This window comes from Sinocyclocheilus anshuiensis, unplaced genomic scaffold, assembly GCF_001515605.1.
Source record: "Sinocyclocheilus anshuiensis isolate Anshui unplaced genomic scaffold, SAMN03320099.WGS_v1.1 scaffold329, whole genome shotgun sequence".
Taxonomy (NCBI): domain Eukaryota; kingdom Metazoa; phylum Chordata; class Actinopteri; order Cypriniformes; family Cyprinidae; genus Sinocyclocheilus; species Sinocyclocheilus anshuiensis.
In genome coordinates, this window is record NW_015540881.1 from 381,125 (window position 1) to 398,509 (window position 17,385).

Here is a 17,385-nt window from a genome sequence, read left to right on the forward strand (position 1 = left end):
CTGCTGCATGTGGGGACATACAGTGGAACGAAATGTCGTGCCTCACAGGACCACGGTGTTACATAAATACAGGCATACAACAATGAAGTAAAACAGTAAAAACCTATACAGTAAATCAGTAAAATCCTATACACAACTAACCTACTGACTGATTTTGATTATAAATATACTATATATATATATATATATATATATAAATATAGAAATTAAACAGATGCATTTAAAAAAAAAAAAAAGATTTAGTTATGCGTGTTATGTAGTTACGTGTAACACTGATTAAATATGAAATAAAACTAAATAAAATATTTTAGTAAATTTCTTAAACTGAAATTTCTGTTATTATAGAAGATCATTATATATAACAAGTCAAGTGCCCTTTATTTATATAGCGCTCTGCACAACACAGATTGTAAAGCTGCTTTTAAACAGTGATTCAATTCTTTTCAGAATTTAATTCCACTGTAAAGCAGCTCTAAAAAAAACAATAGTAAACAATCATTATTCAGTTGAAAGAAGTTCATCGTTGATTCAGTTCAGTTCAAATATATATCAGCATTATAGCTGCTGTGGGTCAATTACTAGTCACAAGTTAACCGTACTAATTACAGATTTACCTCAGTCACTGATCTGCCTAACTCATGAGCAATCTTCTCCCACCGGCCTGGCGTTCCACCAGGAAACTTGGCCATGCAGCGGGAGAGCTGGCTGAGATCCTCCTCCATCCACTCTTGAGCCTACAATCATCATTAACCAGCGGTTAATTCAATACTTCCAATTTAAATCAATGTATGTTGAGCAGAGACAAACACTTACTTTCTTCTTCTGCTGTTTTTTGTCTTCTAACCAGTCATCCATCTGATCCTCAATATCTTCAATAGATGTTCCCGGATCATAAATTGGCACAAAAGCAGCATTTGTATTGGGTTCATAGACTGGAAACTCCACTTTAGGTTTCTTCACCTTGGGCCGTTTTTCTTCTGCGGAACAAAATCCATCAGTAACACGTATTATTAAGGGTCACATAGTCACAACTCAATCACAATCTTAGTGTCCCATGATCCTTCAGAAATTACTCTTAATATGCTGATTTGTTACTCAAGAAACATTTCTTATTATCAATGTTGAAAACAATTGTGCTGCTTAATATTTTAGTGGAAACCATGATACATTTATTTCTGGATTCTTTGATGAATAGAAAGTTCAAATGGACAGCATATATTTTAAATAGAAATCTCACTGTCACTTTTGATCAGTTTAATCGATTCTTGCTTATTACAATTATTTCTGAACCCAAACTTTGAAATGGTTTTATTTTTCTTCTTGTGAACAAAACAGTCAGGAAATGCTACTATCCACATGCGCGTGTATATGTATATATATATATATATATATATATAAATATAAAAATTAAACTATATAGCGCTCTGCACAACACAGATTGTAAAGCTGCTTTTAAACAGTGATTCAATTCTTTTCAGAATTTAATTCCACTGTAAAGCAGCTCTAAAAAAAACAATAGTAAACAATCATTATTCAGTTGAAAGAAGTTCATCGTTGATTCAGTTCAGTTCAAATATATATCAGCATTATAGCTGCTGTGGGTCAATTACTAGTCACAAGTTAACCGTACTAATTACAGATTTACCTCAGTCACTGATCTGCCTAACTCGTGAGCAATCTTCTCCCACCAGCCCGGCATTCCACCAGGAAACTTGGCCATGCAGCGGGAGAGCTGGCTGAGATCCTCCTCCATCCACTCTTGAGCCTACAATCATCATTAACCAGCCATTGGTTAATTCAATACTTCCAATTTAAATCAATGTCCTTTGAGCAGAGACAAACACTTACTTTCTTCTTCTGCTGTTTTTTGTCTTCTAACCAGTCATCCATCTGATCCTCAATATCTTCAATAGATGTTCCCGGATCATAAATTGGCACAAAAGCAGCATTTGTATTGGGTTCATAGACTGGAAACTCCACTTTAGGTTTCTTCACCTTGGGCCGTTTTTCTTCTGCGGAACAAAATCCATCAGTAACACGTATTATTAAGGGTCACATAGTCACAACTCAATCACAATAATGTGTACGGCTATATGTGCAGAGGTCAGAGTGTAATGTATAACTGTGTGTGATCGTGATCTTACTCTGCTGCATTTCCTGTTCTGCCAGAGCCTCTGCCTCCTCCTTCTCTTTTTCTTTCATTTCCTTATAATCTTTATAATACTGCTTCACATCCTAAAAACACAACATATGGTCATGGCTACAGCTTTAGCCTGGGAGTGTCAATTTTGAAAACACCATCTCAAAAACATAAAATCTGGAGGAAAAGTACCTGTATGATATGAGGGAGAGACTTCACTGAATAGTACAACCAGATGCTTAATTTGAAAGGCAAAATGTCATGCCAGTGTGGCCTGTCAGATCTACAAAAAAGAAAGTAAGTCTGAGTACCAATGTCAACATTTCTTTGTTTACAAAAAAGCATCTAGTTTTATTCATGGTTTCTGCAGGTTTTATGCAGAAACTTTTTAAAGATCTTTTTAAAACCAAGTAAAGAAATTTTAAGGAATAATTTAAAGGCAACAGTATGTCAATGTTCTCAAAATGTAAATGTGTAGGGAACACCCAATAAGTTGTAATAATAACACTTGAAAGTTTAAAAATAAAACTTCCAACAGATCTCCATTACTTTTTCATTAATTTCACACAAAAAAGCAGCTTAATAATGTTAATAATAAATAGCTTGCTCCCAAACACTAGAACAATGAAACAACCATAACTTTTACTGTACCTGCAAAAAAAAAGTGATGTTCTTTCTCAGTATTTTTGTCTGGTTTTTCCAGTTCAAAAGATTCTTAAATCAAGATACACTTACTTAAGTAAAATGACACAAGATCAGAAGTTTTCTGAGAAATTTATCAAAATTAAGCAAGTTTATTATCAAAACAAGAACAAATATCAACTTAATTTAAGAGAAAACAAGTTTTTATATATTTATTTTGCACCTCAAATAAACACATATTGGCTTAAGGATACTTAGATATTTGTATTGAAAAAAACAAAACAAAAAACAAAGATAATATGAGATAAGTGAATATCTTTCTCTGTTTTTCTTACTCCTTTTTATGGCATTAATTTAGGAAAACGTGAATTTAGACTTTTTAAGATGCACAAAAACCCTGGTTATTAGGTTACCTCTCATTTTTGTCCTGTGCCAAGGACTTAATCTCATCTGTTATCTTACTGCTTTGCTTCTTTTTCTTCTCCTTCTTCTTCTTGCTCAGAAGTTCATCCTGAGAAGAATCAAGACATAGCAGCTCAGACATAACCCCTACAGAATGGGAATGGGAAACATTTTGGGATTTTCAAAGTCGTCATCTAATTAGTTGCATTCTACTGGATTTCCAGGAGACGAGTGCGTCGTGTTCTTTAACGGTCCGGTTGAAAACAAAGCTGCTGTAATGCCAAACCTCCTTACAGAAGAAAACTGTCATGTTTATAACTGTGAAAATGAACGCTCATCAGGATCAATTAAATGCTGGATTTTAAAAAGTACGTGAAGTTCACAGCACCATTGTTGCAGTATACTTGCACAAAGTTCTTAAATGAATTGCACTCCAGTCTGTTATCATAGGGACATCGACTTGACAGTTTCATGCCGCTAAACATGATGCTAGTAGGCGAGATACAGAAGTATTACAAGACCACAACTGCGCTATACAACAATTCAGCACTTACCAACTGCTTCTCTAGGTAGATGGACCATATAACTGCATAGTGACACACTGTCAGAATGAGGAAGAGGAGGAAGCCCAACTCTCCATTACTCATCTTCCTAACACGTCGATAGTAGAAGACAGGCTGCCTCCAGTCCGGCAGCCCATTAACCAGGATGTCATCATATCTGTGAGTGTAGTAATAAACTATTGTTAAAAGCAATTGTAACATTCAGTTCAAAGACCCGAGTCATAATCACACTGGTACAAACAGTGATTAGGGATCTTACTCAAGGGCATAATGTCAATAAATTATTAAAGATAATATTTCATCACTATTTAAGAACCTCTAAGAATTTGTTTAAGAAACACTTTTCACTGCTATACTAGGATAGTGGTGCTTAACCAGGAGGCCTTAGCAACTGTCAGGATGCCTTCAAATTATTTATATTGAAAAATTTACTTTAAAATGATAAGAAGAATAATAAACACAAACATACAACAAATCTCAGTAACTATTTTTTTTAATTAAAAACAAACAAATAGAATCTATAACACCATAATTATAGCAGAAACATCTTTAAATAGCGTGTTGGACAACAAGTAGTGTGTAATGTGTGTGTAGGCCTTCAAGTCAAAAAGCTTGAGAACAGCTGGTCTAGGATTTTAAAAAAAAAGTCCACAAGCAAATCATGACAATACCTCACCTTTGTCTTCTTTCCTCATCCTTGAGGACTTCGTAGATGGCAACTAACTAGTAAGAGATAACAGAGAAGATATTTTAATTGTAATACACTGAATTCCAAAAGGTAAGTATAGAAGCAACAATTAACATGATCTAAATTAAGCCAAAGAGAACTTTCATTCAAGCTTAACAAAACACCTACTTGTCGAAACTGGTTTTCAGCATTTTCATCTTTGTTTTTATCAGGGTGTAATGTAAGAGAGAGCTTTCTATATGCCTTCCTGATCTCAGATGAGGATGCATCCTGTTAGAAACAGAATCAAGAACATAAACATCAAAACATTTAATTGACAGACAGTCATGAACGCTTATACTCTGAGACTTCGCTGCAGTGAGTGTTTGTTCAAAAATGAAAACAGTCATAGACTGTGTGTTTGGACTCTTTGGCGTTTCAGGCTAAATGAAATAACAGCAATAACAGCTGCAGAATGTCTTGTCACCTTTATAGTTTCTCACAACAAACATACTGTCAATGTTGTCAACTGTAATATACAACTCACACTGGCAGCTGTAACTGGTAGACTATTTTGGACTAGCAACAAACCAGATACCAGCTGATCATACCAGTAAGGTTAAGCTGGTTTCTGGAGCACAGTAGCTGGTTTACCAGTCTGGACTAGCTGACAACCATCTTGGACTAGCTGACAACCATCTTAGACTAGCTGGAAACTAGCTAGCATGTTCCAAAACGAGCTACAATCTTTTTTAGCACAGAATTAGCATTTCTTCTGAAATGCATTGATAGCAAATTTCTGCAAGGTATATATATGCCTGACTAACGGTTGACGCTGTAGGAAGTAAAGTGTAACAAAATGTTAGTTTTTACGAATAGCGATTATGATTATAAAAGGATGGGCTCTTCGACGCATCAAATATGACTTAGCAACCGAATAGTGAAATTACAGCAAAACTGTAAAACATTCATTTTTGAGCTAAGTAATGACACGTCATGTTATGTTGTGCAGGCCCACAGCCGGGAGGTTTCTTTGTCAGTGGCCACCGCCGTCCAGGTTCCGTAGGAGGCAGAGTCCGTTCACCACGAGTCGGGAGACACAATAGTGGGGCTAAAGAAAGCTATTCAGCTAACGGCTCGAGTTGCTTTGATAAGAATGCAATCTCTAAACGCACTGTAGGCGACCCTGCGATAAATTTACGTCGGCAGCTGCTAACGTTATATGTTAAAGTTAAGTGCATATCACATTTACCGACACCGTTTGAATGACCGAGTCAAAGGCACGCGTGACAAATTTCTGAATTACATCAAATTGCTCTTACCTGATTAACCGACAGGAACTCATAGAAGGTTTGGGGGATTTCCTCCACTAGGTCAAAAAGCTCCAGGTCTGCGTCCCATGCTAATGTTGGCAAAGGCTGAATAACGATCAGCCCGGAGAACAACACTAACGTAAGGATCTCGGGCAAAGCCATTGCTTAAAAAATTGTTTTTATATGTTTCAGAAGGTTTACTACCTACTACCCATTCGGACAATCTTGGTTTTGAGGCAAATTTAGCATAACTTCCCGTCCTTTGGCTCAAACGGGCCCATCGCTCAGTCAGCCTGCTCTACGTAGGCTACACATGTTTTACATGTAGCCGCCACAGCGCGAGCCAATAAGCATGAAAGCTTTGGTAGTGACATGGTGCGTCATATACACCTTACCAGGGGACTTTCAGGACTCCGTTTTAGAGGTATCGATTATATTTCATAATACTATTAATCAAGTATTATGTGCATTATGTGTCCTGATAGATAGGTAGCATTTTTTTGTTTCAAATTAATAAATAAGCTGATATGGCCTCGTTACAGCCTTTTCCACATCTGTAATGACATTATCTAGCCTATCTTTTGTCTTTTTTTATTTTAATCTCTTGTAAAAGAAGTAATGTCATCAGTAGAACCGTAGCTACTATCTTTTAGAACAGATTGTTTTTTTTGTTTGTTTTGTTTTGATTGGAGAGAGAAAAAATGATTCCTCCCTTGTAGCGTTGTTTGTACTTCTCTTTAGTATTAACCTAACCTCCTTTCATCGTTGGTCAATTTTGCGACATTGACATTCTACCAAAACAGTTTCAATTATTCATCGACCGTCTCTGTTCTCAGTCTAAAAAGATGGTCACATAACCAGGGCTAGTCCCGTTTCTTTTCGACAGCAAGCATGAAGTTCTGATAAAAGTTCATCTGATTAACTCTCATACTGGCAGCAATAGGCCTGTATTCGAGTGAACAATCCAGTGGTGGCGTAATATTAAGCGCGACTCATTACATGATATCGGGTTTTTCTGCCATTCTACCAAAACAGTTTCAATTATTCATCGACCGTCTCTGTTCTCAGTCTAAAAAGATGGTCACATAACCAGGGCTAGTCCCGTTTCTTTTCGACAGCAAGCATGAAGTTCTGATAAAAGTTCATCTGATTAACTCTCATACTGGCAGCAATAGGCCTGTATTCGAGTGAACAATCCAGTGGTGGCGTAATATTAAGCGCGACTCATTACATGATATCGGGTTTTTCTCGACAAAGTTTGATTTGTGACAAAGGAAATATTTGAGTGAAAATATTGAAAGATCAGACAGTCAAAACTTTGAGATAGCTAGACAGAGAAAGCTCACAGTTAGCCTAAACTTCATATCTTTAAAAGTATAGGGAGAACTAAACCAAATCTACTGTTAAAACGCAGGCCTACGAAATAATTAATTTAATATAAGCAGATTTAATTGTATCAGCCATTTGCGGTCACTGGTAGCCTACATATGGTCTACAATAAATACAAGTATTGGGAAAAAAAATTGTCTTATTTTTCTATAATTTATGTATGATTAGTATATTATCATTTATATAATTTTTTTTAATTAACGGAGGTTAATTGTTTCCTAGCTTTGATTTGGTCGTTATTAGGACATAGGCTTATGCAACCATGTTTAATTCTGTGACATTATTTTGAGAAAACTTTAAAAAGGTGAAGAATCACATTTACACTTCTATAAATGAGAAACTCACGAGGGCGTCTTTGGGCTTGGTTAAGGACATAAATAGCCTCTAGCCTATTCTAGTCTGTGTCACGGGTTAGCCTTATTTAACTAACAACGGAATTCTGAAACAAAATAGGCTGCATCCCCATTGTCTTTCAGTTTAATGGAAAATCTTTCATTTTAATGGAAAATCTTTCATTTAGCCAATTTCTTTGTTTGTTAAACTCTTGTCCTTGCGTCGGTACAGACCAACTTTAGGGACGTAAGCTGTGAAAAGTGCTGGGCTTTCTTTTTTTTTTTTATTGTGAGCAATTAAACCAAAGAATAACAGCTTGAGGTTTAACCACTTGATACAGTTAATTAGGTCTTGGAATATTGCTGCAATGTAGGCATACATACAAAATAGTCTATATTAATTTAAATACTACTGAAAGCATGCAGCATGCATTTGCCACCGCCTAAAATGTTAAGTAAATCAATAAAGCGCAAAAGCCAAATTTACCGGCTCTAAATAAATAGGAAATAAAAAAAGTTATTTTCACAAGATTATACTGTCCTTAGCCCATTGTGGTTAATTTTGGCGATCTGTTAACAGTTAGGCCTACAATTAGTCTGATTTCCATTTTATTGTTTTTTTTATAACTTGTTTTTTATAGCCTAAGTAAAAGTATTTTTTATGAATAAATATATTTGTTTTACTTGTGCGTTTGTGTGAGTTATATATTTTAAATGCATCATAATTACAACTTTTTTACACTTTCTAATTCTGTATTTACACTTGGAAGATTGCACTTCTATTTTCCACTCCATTTAGTCAATCCCATTAAACAAATCTAATCAGTTATAGCCTATTTGATTTTTTTTATTTCTAAACAGAATGTCAGTATCGAAAAGGAAGAACAAAATTATATTATTTATGAGCAGAGTAGCTACTTATTAAAACATGTTGAGCTGATAAGATAAGGCACACGTCATATAAAATAAAAACAATTTATTAATGTCTTAACACTGAAAAAAGGACGAGTGAGCGATACGGTGTTGTTTATAAGGAAAAAATGCAAACAAGCTCATTGACTTAACATACATGCTACCCGACAATAAATGTAAAGTTACATTTCTATGAATGATTAAACCAGTAATATTAACATAGGCTATAGGTTACTGATATTTTTTTCTCCACACGTTGTTTCATTCGTGTGCTTATAATATCATAATGGAACAATATTAATTTTTATTCATGAACTCGTCATCATTCGATTTAAGACCATCAAAGACATAACTAAACACAAACTCAAAGCGGTTGTATCTGTGAGTCCTGACCTCCAGCTCCCATTCAGTCCACAAATCAATTTTGTGGAATCAGTAAACAATCAATAATCAATAGTGTCATTAAAGTTTAACCCAACCGGTAAGACAAAAGAGGAAACGCAGTCACTGAGCATGGTCATTTTTGAGAGATCTTCTCGTTTTATTTGCCATTTATATATGTTATAATAAATCGCTTTAAATCGTCTTCATATAAGGTCTTAAGAATGATCGAATAAATGACAAGAAAAAAGAGCCCGTGCTTTAAAATGGTTAGCCTATTGATGTGTAGGCTAAATAAGATTCGGGTCAACATTTAATCAAGCAAGGAATACGAAACTGTGGAAAGCATTTATTCTTCACAAATGTATTTAATACTGGAGTAGTTTTCCATGATGCATAGACGCTATGGAGTTGTCAATAACTTTACAGTTGTTGGAAGAGGAGGGCATTAGGCTATCTATCTCTCGAGTTGTTGCTCAAGATTCCGTGCTGCATTAACACCCGCTAGGCGACTGAGATTCGGCCATTTTGATGAGTCACATCTGTAGTCGGAAGAAATAAATAGGTATAGATATAATCGGTATATTTGTCAGAAAATGACACTAGTCTCTGAAATTGGCCTACGATTGGCGTATACCTTGATCAATTCGATTAATGCGCGGAGCTAATGGCATGTTTTTATTGTAGCCATAAATTACGAGTGAAACTGGTACAGTAGATGGTAACTGTAGGAGCTTTAAGGTTTTGCAGAACCCGGTACGGTTAACGCTAAAGTGCTTCGGGTTTCCGCCAGCATGCTGAGCTTCTTTGTTTTCGCTGAAGTGCCTGTATTAGAGCAGCTGACGTCATGGCAGGCAGACTGCGCGTGTGGTTTGCAGCTGAACGCAGTGCCCTAAACGAGGGAGACTACCGTCCAGCGCTACAGAGAACAACTCCAACCTACCACACGAGCACCAGCGCGCGCACAATTTCACTGATTATCTAATAATCACTGAAAAATTATATGTAACTTGACCTGTTACACTATAAGAACGCCATCAAGGTAAATGCAAAAATTTGTGAACGGTTTCTGAAATTTGTAAACAAGAAAAGTGAAAAAAAGAAAGAAAGAAAAAAAAAACGCTGTATAAACCCAACATTCAAGTCGGGTCAATTAAGTAGCCATAATGGCAATTTACTAAAAATTGCTTGGCTTAGAACGCCATATTTTGAGACAAGGGTTCAGTGTGACTTCTGTGTAGCCTACACAGGCTACATATTGTATTTGGAAAAAATATTGCTGTAAAGGATACATATTCGCCTCTTCTACGGCATGACATTTAGAAACAAATCGTTAAGATATCTGTGCACTGAGAGTAAAATTTCACCACCCAACGTTTCTTCACTGTAACCACTGAGAAAGTGAGTGTGAATAAAAGCAACTGCTTTATCATGACGTGCAGGCGAGTGTAGATAGCCTAACTGATTGTTACCTCTTACCAGAAAGCATTTTAATACCACATTTTAAGTACAGTCTAAAAAACTGAGCAAAAGTTAGGAATGTAAAAATATATATATATTTTTTTTGCTTTACGTGTTGATAGGCTACATTTATAGCTAAAGGCAGGTCATTGAAGTTAAATGCGTATATTCTGCATAAGTTGCATAATGCTCTATGAACATGTTGGCCAATAAAACATAAATCTTACTTGGGAACAAAATATAAAAATCAGCGTGAATTGAAAGACAGAGAAAGCATTTAGAGCGTCTTGCCATATTCCGCTTGCCTTGTGCCATTTTTAAATGCAGCCTAATTCTGACTTATTCAAAATAACCCTTCTGCTTGTTCTGCATTTGGGCATTTAGCACTACATGCAATTTTTGTGAAAATAAAGAGAAATGTTGCTTTTCTAAAAGTTCTTCATTGCTTATAGTCTAAGAATCATTCCGACCAAACTGCGAGGCTTGGCGAGGGATTTTCCTCTTCAGAAGTGGTGATGTTTGACAAAGACATCCGTCAGAGTGGTACCCTATTGATGGTATATACCCCACTACTAATTCCCAGGCTACCCGTAAAGAATGAGATCACGTGATGGAGTGGGGCGGTCGAACTAAGCCATTTTGGGGATTGTGTCAGTTTGCACTGAACCATCAGGCACTGTGTTTTTCAGATCGCCGTGCAGGACAACTGCGCCTCTGGAATTTACCATCTATGACCGGAATCTGTGGATTTATCTGTAAATCAAATCGGAAAGAGTCGGCGAAGAGTGAGCTACGTTAACCTATGTGCAACTGCGCAAGAAGGCCACAATGAACACGGCGGTGAAACGTTAGAGCAATTGACAGCGTCTGCAGCTCATTCCAAGATGGCCGCTTCGGTAGCATTCATTTTTTGCTGATCGACTCTCAAGTTTCATTGTCTACCACAACAAAGCTAAGAAACCATCGCGAAATATACCGGGTATGTACGCTTTAATGTTTTTTACGCTTTTGTTTTATTTTCTCTCTTATGAGACAAGAGAGTAACAATGTTGCCTCTTGTAGGCTATATGAGTGTTTCTCATACGTACGATTTTCATTTCAGTTTTGTCACATTTCTCATGAAACGCAACCGGTGACATATTTGAACACAGTATACATGTTAATGAGTATGCCATCTTTATAAAACTGAAATATATATATATATGTTCTCTTCATGTGTTGTTTTTCATCTTAAAATTCGGCGCGCGCTAAAGAACAGGCGAGTTGGGGCAGGTGTTATCGGGTGACCACTTTCATCCATTTCTCCACGCTCGAAAATCAAACATTAGATCTCTTATTTTATAGAGTTGAGTAGTCTAGAGATTGTATATTTAGGAAAAATTAACTTTACCGTGTTTTAATATCGTCGATTAATTTGATTAACTTAAATTCATGTGCGTATTTGCGGGTACCTCTTCTAAGCTGAACCACACGAAACCAGAACATTGTTTTGAGGCTGTTAACTTATAGCCTATTTTAAATGTTTTCGAGCTTGTTCATTAATTGTTTATTTGTCACTGAATGTAACTTGGCTTCTGTGTTTTGTATTTAGCTTTTAAAAATAACACAAACACTGTCTCGATTCTATGCAACTGCCGTGAGACTGGGTTGGACCAGCACACGTCAGACTGAACCGAACCTTTTTTTTCTTTTTGGACAAGGTAGGACAAGAGTCCTAATTCTAAGATTTTATTTTTTTTTTTATTTTTCGTTAGTTTAATATATACAATATTGTCTTTATTAATCAGTCAGTTGTTAACTGAATGTGATTCACCCCCGCTCAGTCATAGTTCATAAAAATATTGTTGATAACTCCATCCAAGAAATTAGATAATGTAAATATAGTCTAACATCGGTTGTTAACCTAGTTCTCTTTTGTTTTCCCATCTGACCTTTTCACCATGCCGTGCCTCACTGATTTATTTATTAATCTTATAGGCTATATATTTTCTACACATTTTGCCACACAGCAAATGTTTCATAGTCAAATCATAAAATGCTTGCTTGCAATCATCTTTCAAAAAATAAAAGGAAAAAGACACATCATAGTAGTCCTGAATATCAAGATATGACTTATCTGCAGTATTGAGATTTACTGTAACTGCAGTCTTTCCTTGACCTAGACCTCTTCTTTCTTCACAGAAAAGACAACAGTTCCGTTTCCAGAGTGTTAAATGTGCTATCAGATACGAATCATAGTGTAATCTGAATATCATTACTAAACCACATAGATTGGTCTTATGAGTTTTCATTATTGGACAAGCTTGAGAAATGGCTTTCCTTAGGCCAGCCAGTTCCAAACCATAGCACACCTGTTTTTTCCGCCTCTGCTGGAAACTTGGCCAGCTTGTTTCTGTAATCACTGATCAACAAATTCACTTAGCCTATGTAAAATTATTCAATCTAACTTCCGACAGCTGTTAGCCTACTTAATAAAGAAGGAAAAGTAGGCTACAGAAATACTTTTTTACAGTGTTTTGAATAGTTTTTTTTATCACTGACAACTGCGTTGTTCTGCACCTTTTTAATGGTAGCCTATTAAGTTCGCTATTGAGTTATTTTATTATATTATTGTAGGCCATGTCTTTTATATAGGTCTATCAAACATATTTCTCAATTACTGAGCAACTAACGTTATTTAAAGGTTGAACTGTGTCAAGAGAGTCTAATTTTATTTGACGGCAATGCGTTGAATTCCGAGCACTTCATTGAGAACGGTGTATAAGTGAACATTAGCAGTTACAGGATATTGATATTTGAAAATTTGGCGTTGAACTAACGTTACCCACACATACCGATGTCGCAGTCGAGAGATAGCGGGATCACAGATGCGAGCTCTCGAGCTTCGGTTGACTGTGTTCCTCATTGAAGACGTCGGCAAGGCAGGGAAGAGCACCAGTTATTTTCTCTTTCACATTTGGCAGCGAAACGTGCTAAAATGATGGTTGTACGACGTGTTTAACAGGTAATAGTAGCCTACTAACCGCTTCTTAAACAATAGTGTGTGGTGCTCAGGGCGCAGCCTCTTGCGAGCGAACTCGCTTGGACTCGGGGCTTTCTGTATCAAAATGGCAGCCACGTTCAAGTAGCCGCATGCTTTTTAGAGAGAAACACCGTTGTCGAGAGGAAGTGGTGGCGTTTTACCGTTAATTGGTTGAATTTATGGTCATTTGTAATAATCCGGTCCATCTTTGAATCTGAGGTATGCGGTTCCGTTTCGACTGGCACAATGCCAATTACAACCCGTCGTCATAGCAACTGTACATGTGGGCATTTGGCTTTCACTCTCACCTGTACGCATCCGCGCAAATAAAAGAAAACCGATTTAACTTGTGCTTGGACTTTGTCCTGAAACACCAACGAGTTTAACCGAAGGCTTAATGAATTTAGAATAACACTAGTTCATTGTAGCCTATTAACGGATTACACGTAAAAAGCCTAACATTAGATGTATTTTGTCTGGCTTTGTCGCATTTTTGTCCGCTTCAAGTAGCCTAAAACTGGACCATCTAACCTTAATAACCCGACTTTATTTTTTGTAAGTGTGACTAAATATTAATGAATGTCTTTTTTGTTGTTGTTGTTGTTATCAGGTTTGCGAACTCTCATGACAATGCACAGAACAACGAGAATCAAGATAACGGAGCTAAATCCTCATTTGATGTGCGTTTTATGTGGAGGATACTTCATTGACGCGACCACCATTGTCGAATGTTTGCATTCATGTAAGTCTGTCATAATCTCTATTATTTAATTCTTATTTACCGTTAATTCGTTTCTTTGTTGGGCGTTCAAACTGGGCTGTCTTTTAAGCCGGCTCAAACGGTATTTTGTCATTTGTCGTCTGTTGTTTTCACAGTCTGCAAAATGTGCATTGTGAGGTATCTGGAGACCAGCAAATATTGTCCTATTTGTGATGTCCAAGTTCATAAAACAAAACCTCTCCTCAATATCAGGTAATGGCTGGGGAGAATACCTAGCCTATTTTAATTAAATAGCCTATTTTTTTGATACCATATTTTTGAAATACTTTTAATAAACATCCATGTTGCTTGTTCATCCAGAAAATACATTAAAGCTTTACATTTCTGTACATCAAAGAAGGCTTAGTTTGTATACCCCTCAAAAATGGTTGTACATTTCAGGTCAGATAAGACCCTTCAGGACATTGTTTACAAGCTGGTGCCTGGTCTGTTCAAAAGTAAGTTTTTTTTTTTTTTTCAAGTTTTCATTTTAATTATGTTTATTTAGTATTTATTTGTTTATTTATTATTTATGTGTTAAAACATTCTTAAATCAATAGTGATGTATTGTGCCTTTGTTACTCAGATGAGATGAAACGAAGGAGAGATTTTTATGCAGAGCATCCAGTTGATGGTAAAATGTTAAGATAATAATTGTGATATTTTAATTCATAAGCACTCTTGTTTTTTTTTAATCTAGAAGTTGTAATTATTTCTCTGTCCTTCAGCTACTAATGGTTCTAATGAGGACAGAGGAGAAGTGGCAGATGAAGACAAGAGAATCATCGCTGATGATGAGATCATCAGTCTGTCCATTGAGTTTTTTGATCAGAACAAGTAGGTTCAGTTCAGTATAAGCTCCTTGTGGAGTGTAATTTTTAATTATCATCACTCAGTGATCACTTTCATGTTGCTTATGAAATTAATAATGAAATAATCATTAGTAAAAGGCATGTAAATGTAGCAGGCTACCTCAGATGTGACATTTATAGTTTTGTAGTTCGACATTGCATTTATTATTTTCTCTTAAAATGATCAGGATTGACAGTAAAGATGGAGAAGAAAAAGAAACCACAAAAGAGGTAATTAATTTCTGAATAAATTAAATATTTTAGAACTTGTTTCATGAAGTCAGTTTTAAAGGGTTATAGTGGACTACGTACTGAATTTTTGTAATGATCTAATTTTTCTAGGTGAATGTGAAGCGGTACTTACAATGCCCTGCAGCTATGACAGTAATGCTTCTCAGAAAATTTCTCCGAAGTAAAATGGATATACCATGTACCTTTCAGGTAATCTCCTCTCTAAACTTGTTTGTCTTACTTGTGGCCATGTTTTTGATGTAAAAGCGCACATTTTGCACTTTTGAAGAATTTGTCAATATAAGATAAGATTTAGTTGAGATTCTATTTTTCTTTCAGATTGAAGTTCTGTATGAAGATGAGCCTTTGAAAGATTATTATACTCTTATGGATATTGCTTATATCTACACATGGAGAAGGGTAGGAGTATTAAATCTGATATATTTAACACATGAAACTGTGCTTTTATATTTTAGTCCAATTGCAAAGATAATAACATGTTGATATTTTCCAGAACGGGCCCTTGCCATTGAAGTACAGAGTTCGGCCTGGTTGCAAAAAAATGAAGTTGAGCAGTCCAAAGGATGATATGACCGGTGGCAGAAGGCCTGATATAGAAAGCGATTCCAGCAGTGACAAACCAAACAGCCCGACTGCTGCTGCCGCCCCATCCACATCCTCCTCTCTGCCCAGCCCAAGCACTCCTGTTCAGTCTTCACATCCCAGCTTCCCCCATATCTCCACCGTTAACGGAGTCTCTGCCAAAGTGGGCCACAATGGCCAAAGTCCTTTCAGCAGCAAAGTCTGCAAAACTTCTCATAATGGCTCCAACTCTCTTGGGTGACTTGCTTATGGATGCCAAAGCCATCAACCCCTTGCAAACAGAGCTGTGATGTAGATGCTTTCTTTATAAACCACCGCTTCAATTTTTTATATCATTTTTAAATATATTTGTTTTTTCACCATGTGTGAAAACTTTGTAACACAGCATTGTTTGTGTTATATTTTGTATTAATTACTATGGCATAACTAATATTGTGAAGAGTACTGGAGGGAAACTCAGCAAGAAGGAGAATGTATCTAGGTGTTTTTATAAACAATGTCTTGTTCATTTTAGATTAGAACATCAATGTATATAAATCATTTCCTTGTCCATTAAGTCTTCAATAAAACATATGGAGGCACACGCAATGTTTTGATTATCCAGATTGTATTGATTTTATTCGGGTGATATGTGTAACGCCAAACTAAATTTGCAAAGGGCAGAAATTCAGCGTCAGTATTGTCTTGGATAAACCCAGAAAGTGTCATTAAAAAAAAATCTGCTACGTAGGCCTACACGCTGGCCAAGTTGAGAGATAATCGTTTTTTTTCTCGATTTATCACACGAGAATAGATAGAAGACTCCGTATACGTAATAGCCTAAAGTTCAGGTGTTTTTCTTGCTTCAAATTAATGTTCAGCGGTTATTTGTTAAAGCCAATGTATCATATACTGTTGTACAATATGAAACATTTGTCTGAATAAACATTTTACTTTTTGTTTATTACTAAATACATTGTGTGGCCTTGATAAAACAAAACCACCATTAGCTACGTTGTTTACAATAGGCCTATTCTGCGACAAGAACTACTTTGACCTTTGATAAATTCGGTTCTTATTTCAAAGAAGCTGCTTGATACCTTAACCTACTTTATTTTATTTTAGCTGTACATATATAAATAATCTAAAATCAATTGTAATGGTCCAAACTGCGACATTTTTAATTTGTGGGCGAATAGTTTACGACTAACAGCCGTATGATATGCTCCCATGAACTGAAATGTGTTCTTTCGTAATTTTTGTTCAGAGCAGGAAGTGTACTTTGACTACTGTCTTTATGTGATCAGTAGATATGATTCCATGCATATTCCATACACATAGTTCAAACAACCGGCCTAGTGACTGTGTGGGTGCAAACCACAAACATACAAGTTATAGAAGACTAGTCCCGTTAAAGACTAAAATAAATGTATAAATAAATAGCCGACTAAGAATGGTTAGCAACGGCTATCTTTTGCTATACGTTTGCTTTGACTGCATAAAGTTAAAGATTTGATAAAGGTCTAGCTATGTCCAGCCGCAACAATTGTAATAGTTGCTAATAAGTGGTTTCTTAAAGAGTTTGTTGCTCGTCTTTTTTGTCCGTGTCAGATCGCTCTCGCCGACCTCATTTACACAAATGTCAAAACACCGCAGGACCACGCTGAAAATGTACAAATATTAAGAAATCTAGTTGCCTAGTGCAGAAATAAATTCTTAGGCCCACCGTCTCGTCAA

At 36.1% G+C, this 17,385-nt stretch overlaps 3 protein-coding genes across 5 annotated transcripts in view; 1 reads left to right on the top strand and 2 right to left on the bottom strand.

The window, feature by feature from the left end:
- Positions 1-2,902, bottom strand: part of LOC107688439 (vasoactive intestinal polypeptide receptor-like) — a 44,442-nt gene extending 41,540 nt beyond the window's left edge. The window contains exon 1 of the mRNA XM_016486105.1: positions 2,890-2,902. The gene's annotated coding sequence lies outside the window, so the exon portion shown is untranslated. The remainder of the gene's footprint in view (positions 1-2,889) is intronic.
- dnajc1 (DnaJ (Hsp40) homolog, subfamily C, member 1) overlaps positions 1-6,063 on the bottom strand; it is a 7,896-nt gene extending 1,833 nt beyond the window's left edge. The window contains exons 1-9 of the mRNA XM_016486101.1: positions 5,737-6,063; positions 4,604-4,705; positions 4,424-4,470; positions 3,739-3,904; positions 3,196-3,293; positions 2,333-2,423; positions 2,145-2,235; positions 1,849-2,012; positions 1,646-1,765 (exon numbers count right to left, since the gene is read on the bottom strand). Of these exons, the coding sequence (XP_016341587.1) occupies positions 1,646-1,765; positions 1,849-2,012; positions 2,145-2,235; positions 2,333-2,423; positions 3,196-3,293; positions 3,739-3,904; positions 4,424-4,470; positions 4,604-4,705; positions 5,737-5,889 (1,032 nt within the window). The 5' untranslated portion in view covers positions 5,890-6,063. The remainder of the gene's footprint in view (positions 1-1,645; positions 1,766-1,848; positions 2,013-2,144; positions 2,236-2,332; positions 2,424-3,195; positions 3,294-3,738; positions 3,905-4,423; positions 4,471-4,603; positions 4,706-5,736) is intronic.
- Positions 6,064-10,812: 4,749 nt separating this feature from the next.
- Positions 10,813-16,596, top strand: LOC107688441 (polycomb complex protein BMI-1-B). Of its 3 annotated transcripts, XM_016486108.1 has the most exons (11): positions 10,813-11,181; positions 11,794-11,902; positions 13,835-13,966; positions 14,101-14,197; positions 14,387-14,442; positions 14,571-14,618; positions 14,713-14,821; positions 15,024-15,066; positions 15,178-15,276; positions 15,406-15,486; positions 15,581-16,596. In XM_016486108.1, the coding sequence occupies exons 3-11, from the start codon at positions 13,849-13,851 to the stop codon at positions 15,908-15,910; spliced, it is 981 nt and encodes a 326-aa protein (XP_016341594.1). In that variant the 5' UTR covers positions 10,813-11,181; positions 11,794-11,902; positions 13,835-13,848; the 3' UTR covers positions 15,911-16,596. The 3 variants fall into 3 exon arrangements, with proteins under 3 accessions (XP_016341594.1, XP_016341593.1, XP_016341595.1); XM_016486107.1 differs by lacking the exon at positions 11,794-11,902 and having other exon boundaries at positions 15,581-16,595; XM_016486109.1 differs by lacking the exons at positions 10,813-11,181; positions 11,794-11,902 and adding an exon at positions 12,937-13,206.
- Positions 16,597-17,385: the final 789 nt, after the last annotated feature.

Excerpts from the sequence above, each read along its gene's own strand:
- LOC107688441 (XM_016486108.1), top strand. The coding sequence starts at position 13,849 with ATGACAATGCACAGAACAACGAGAATCAAGATAACGGAGCTAAATCCT. Across the intron at positions 14,198-14,386 it reads AAACCTCTCCTCAATATCAG|GTCAGATAAGACCCTTCAGG; the intron begins GTAATGGCTGGG and ends TGTACATTTCAG. Across the intron at positions 14,619-14,712 it reads TGCAGAGCATCCAGTTGATG|CTACTAATGGTTCTAATGAG; the intron begins GTAAAATGTTAA and ends TCTGTCCTTCAG.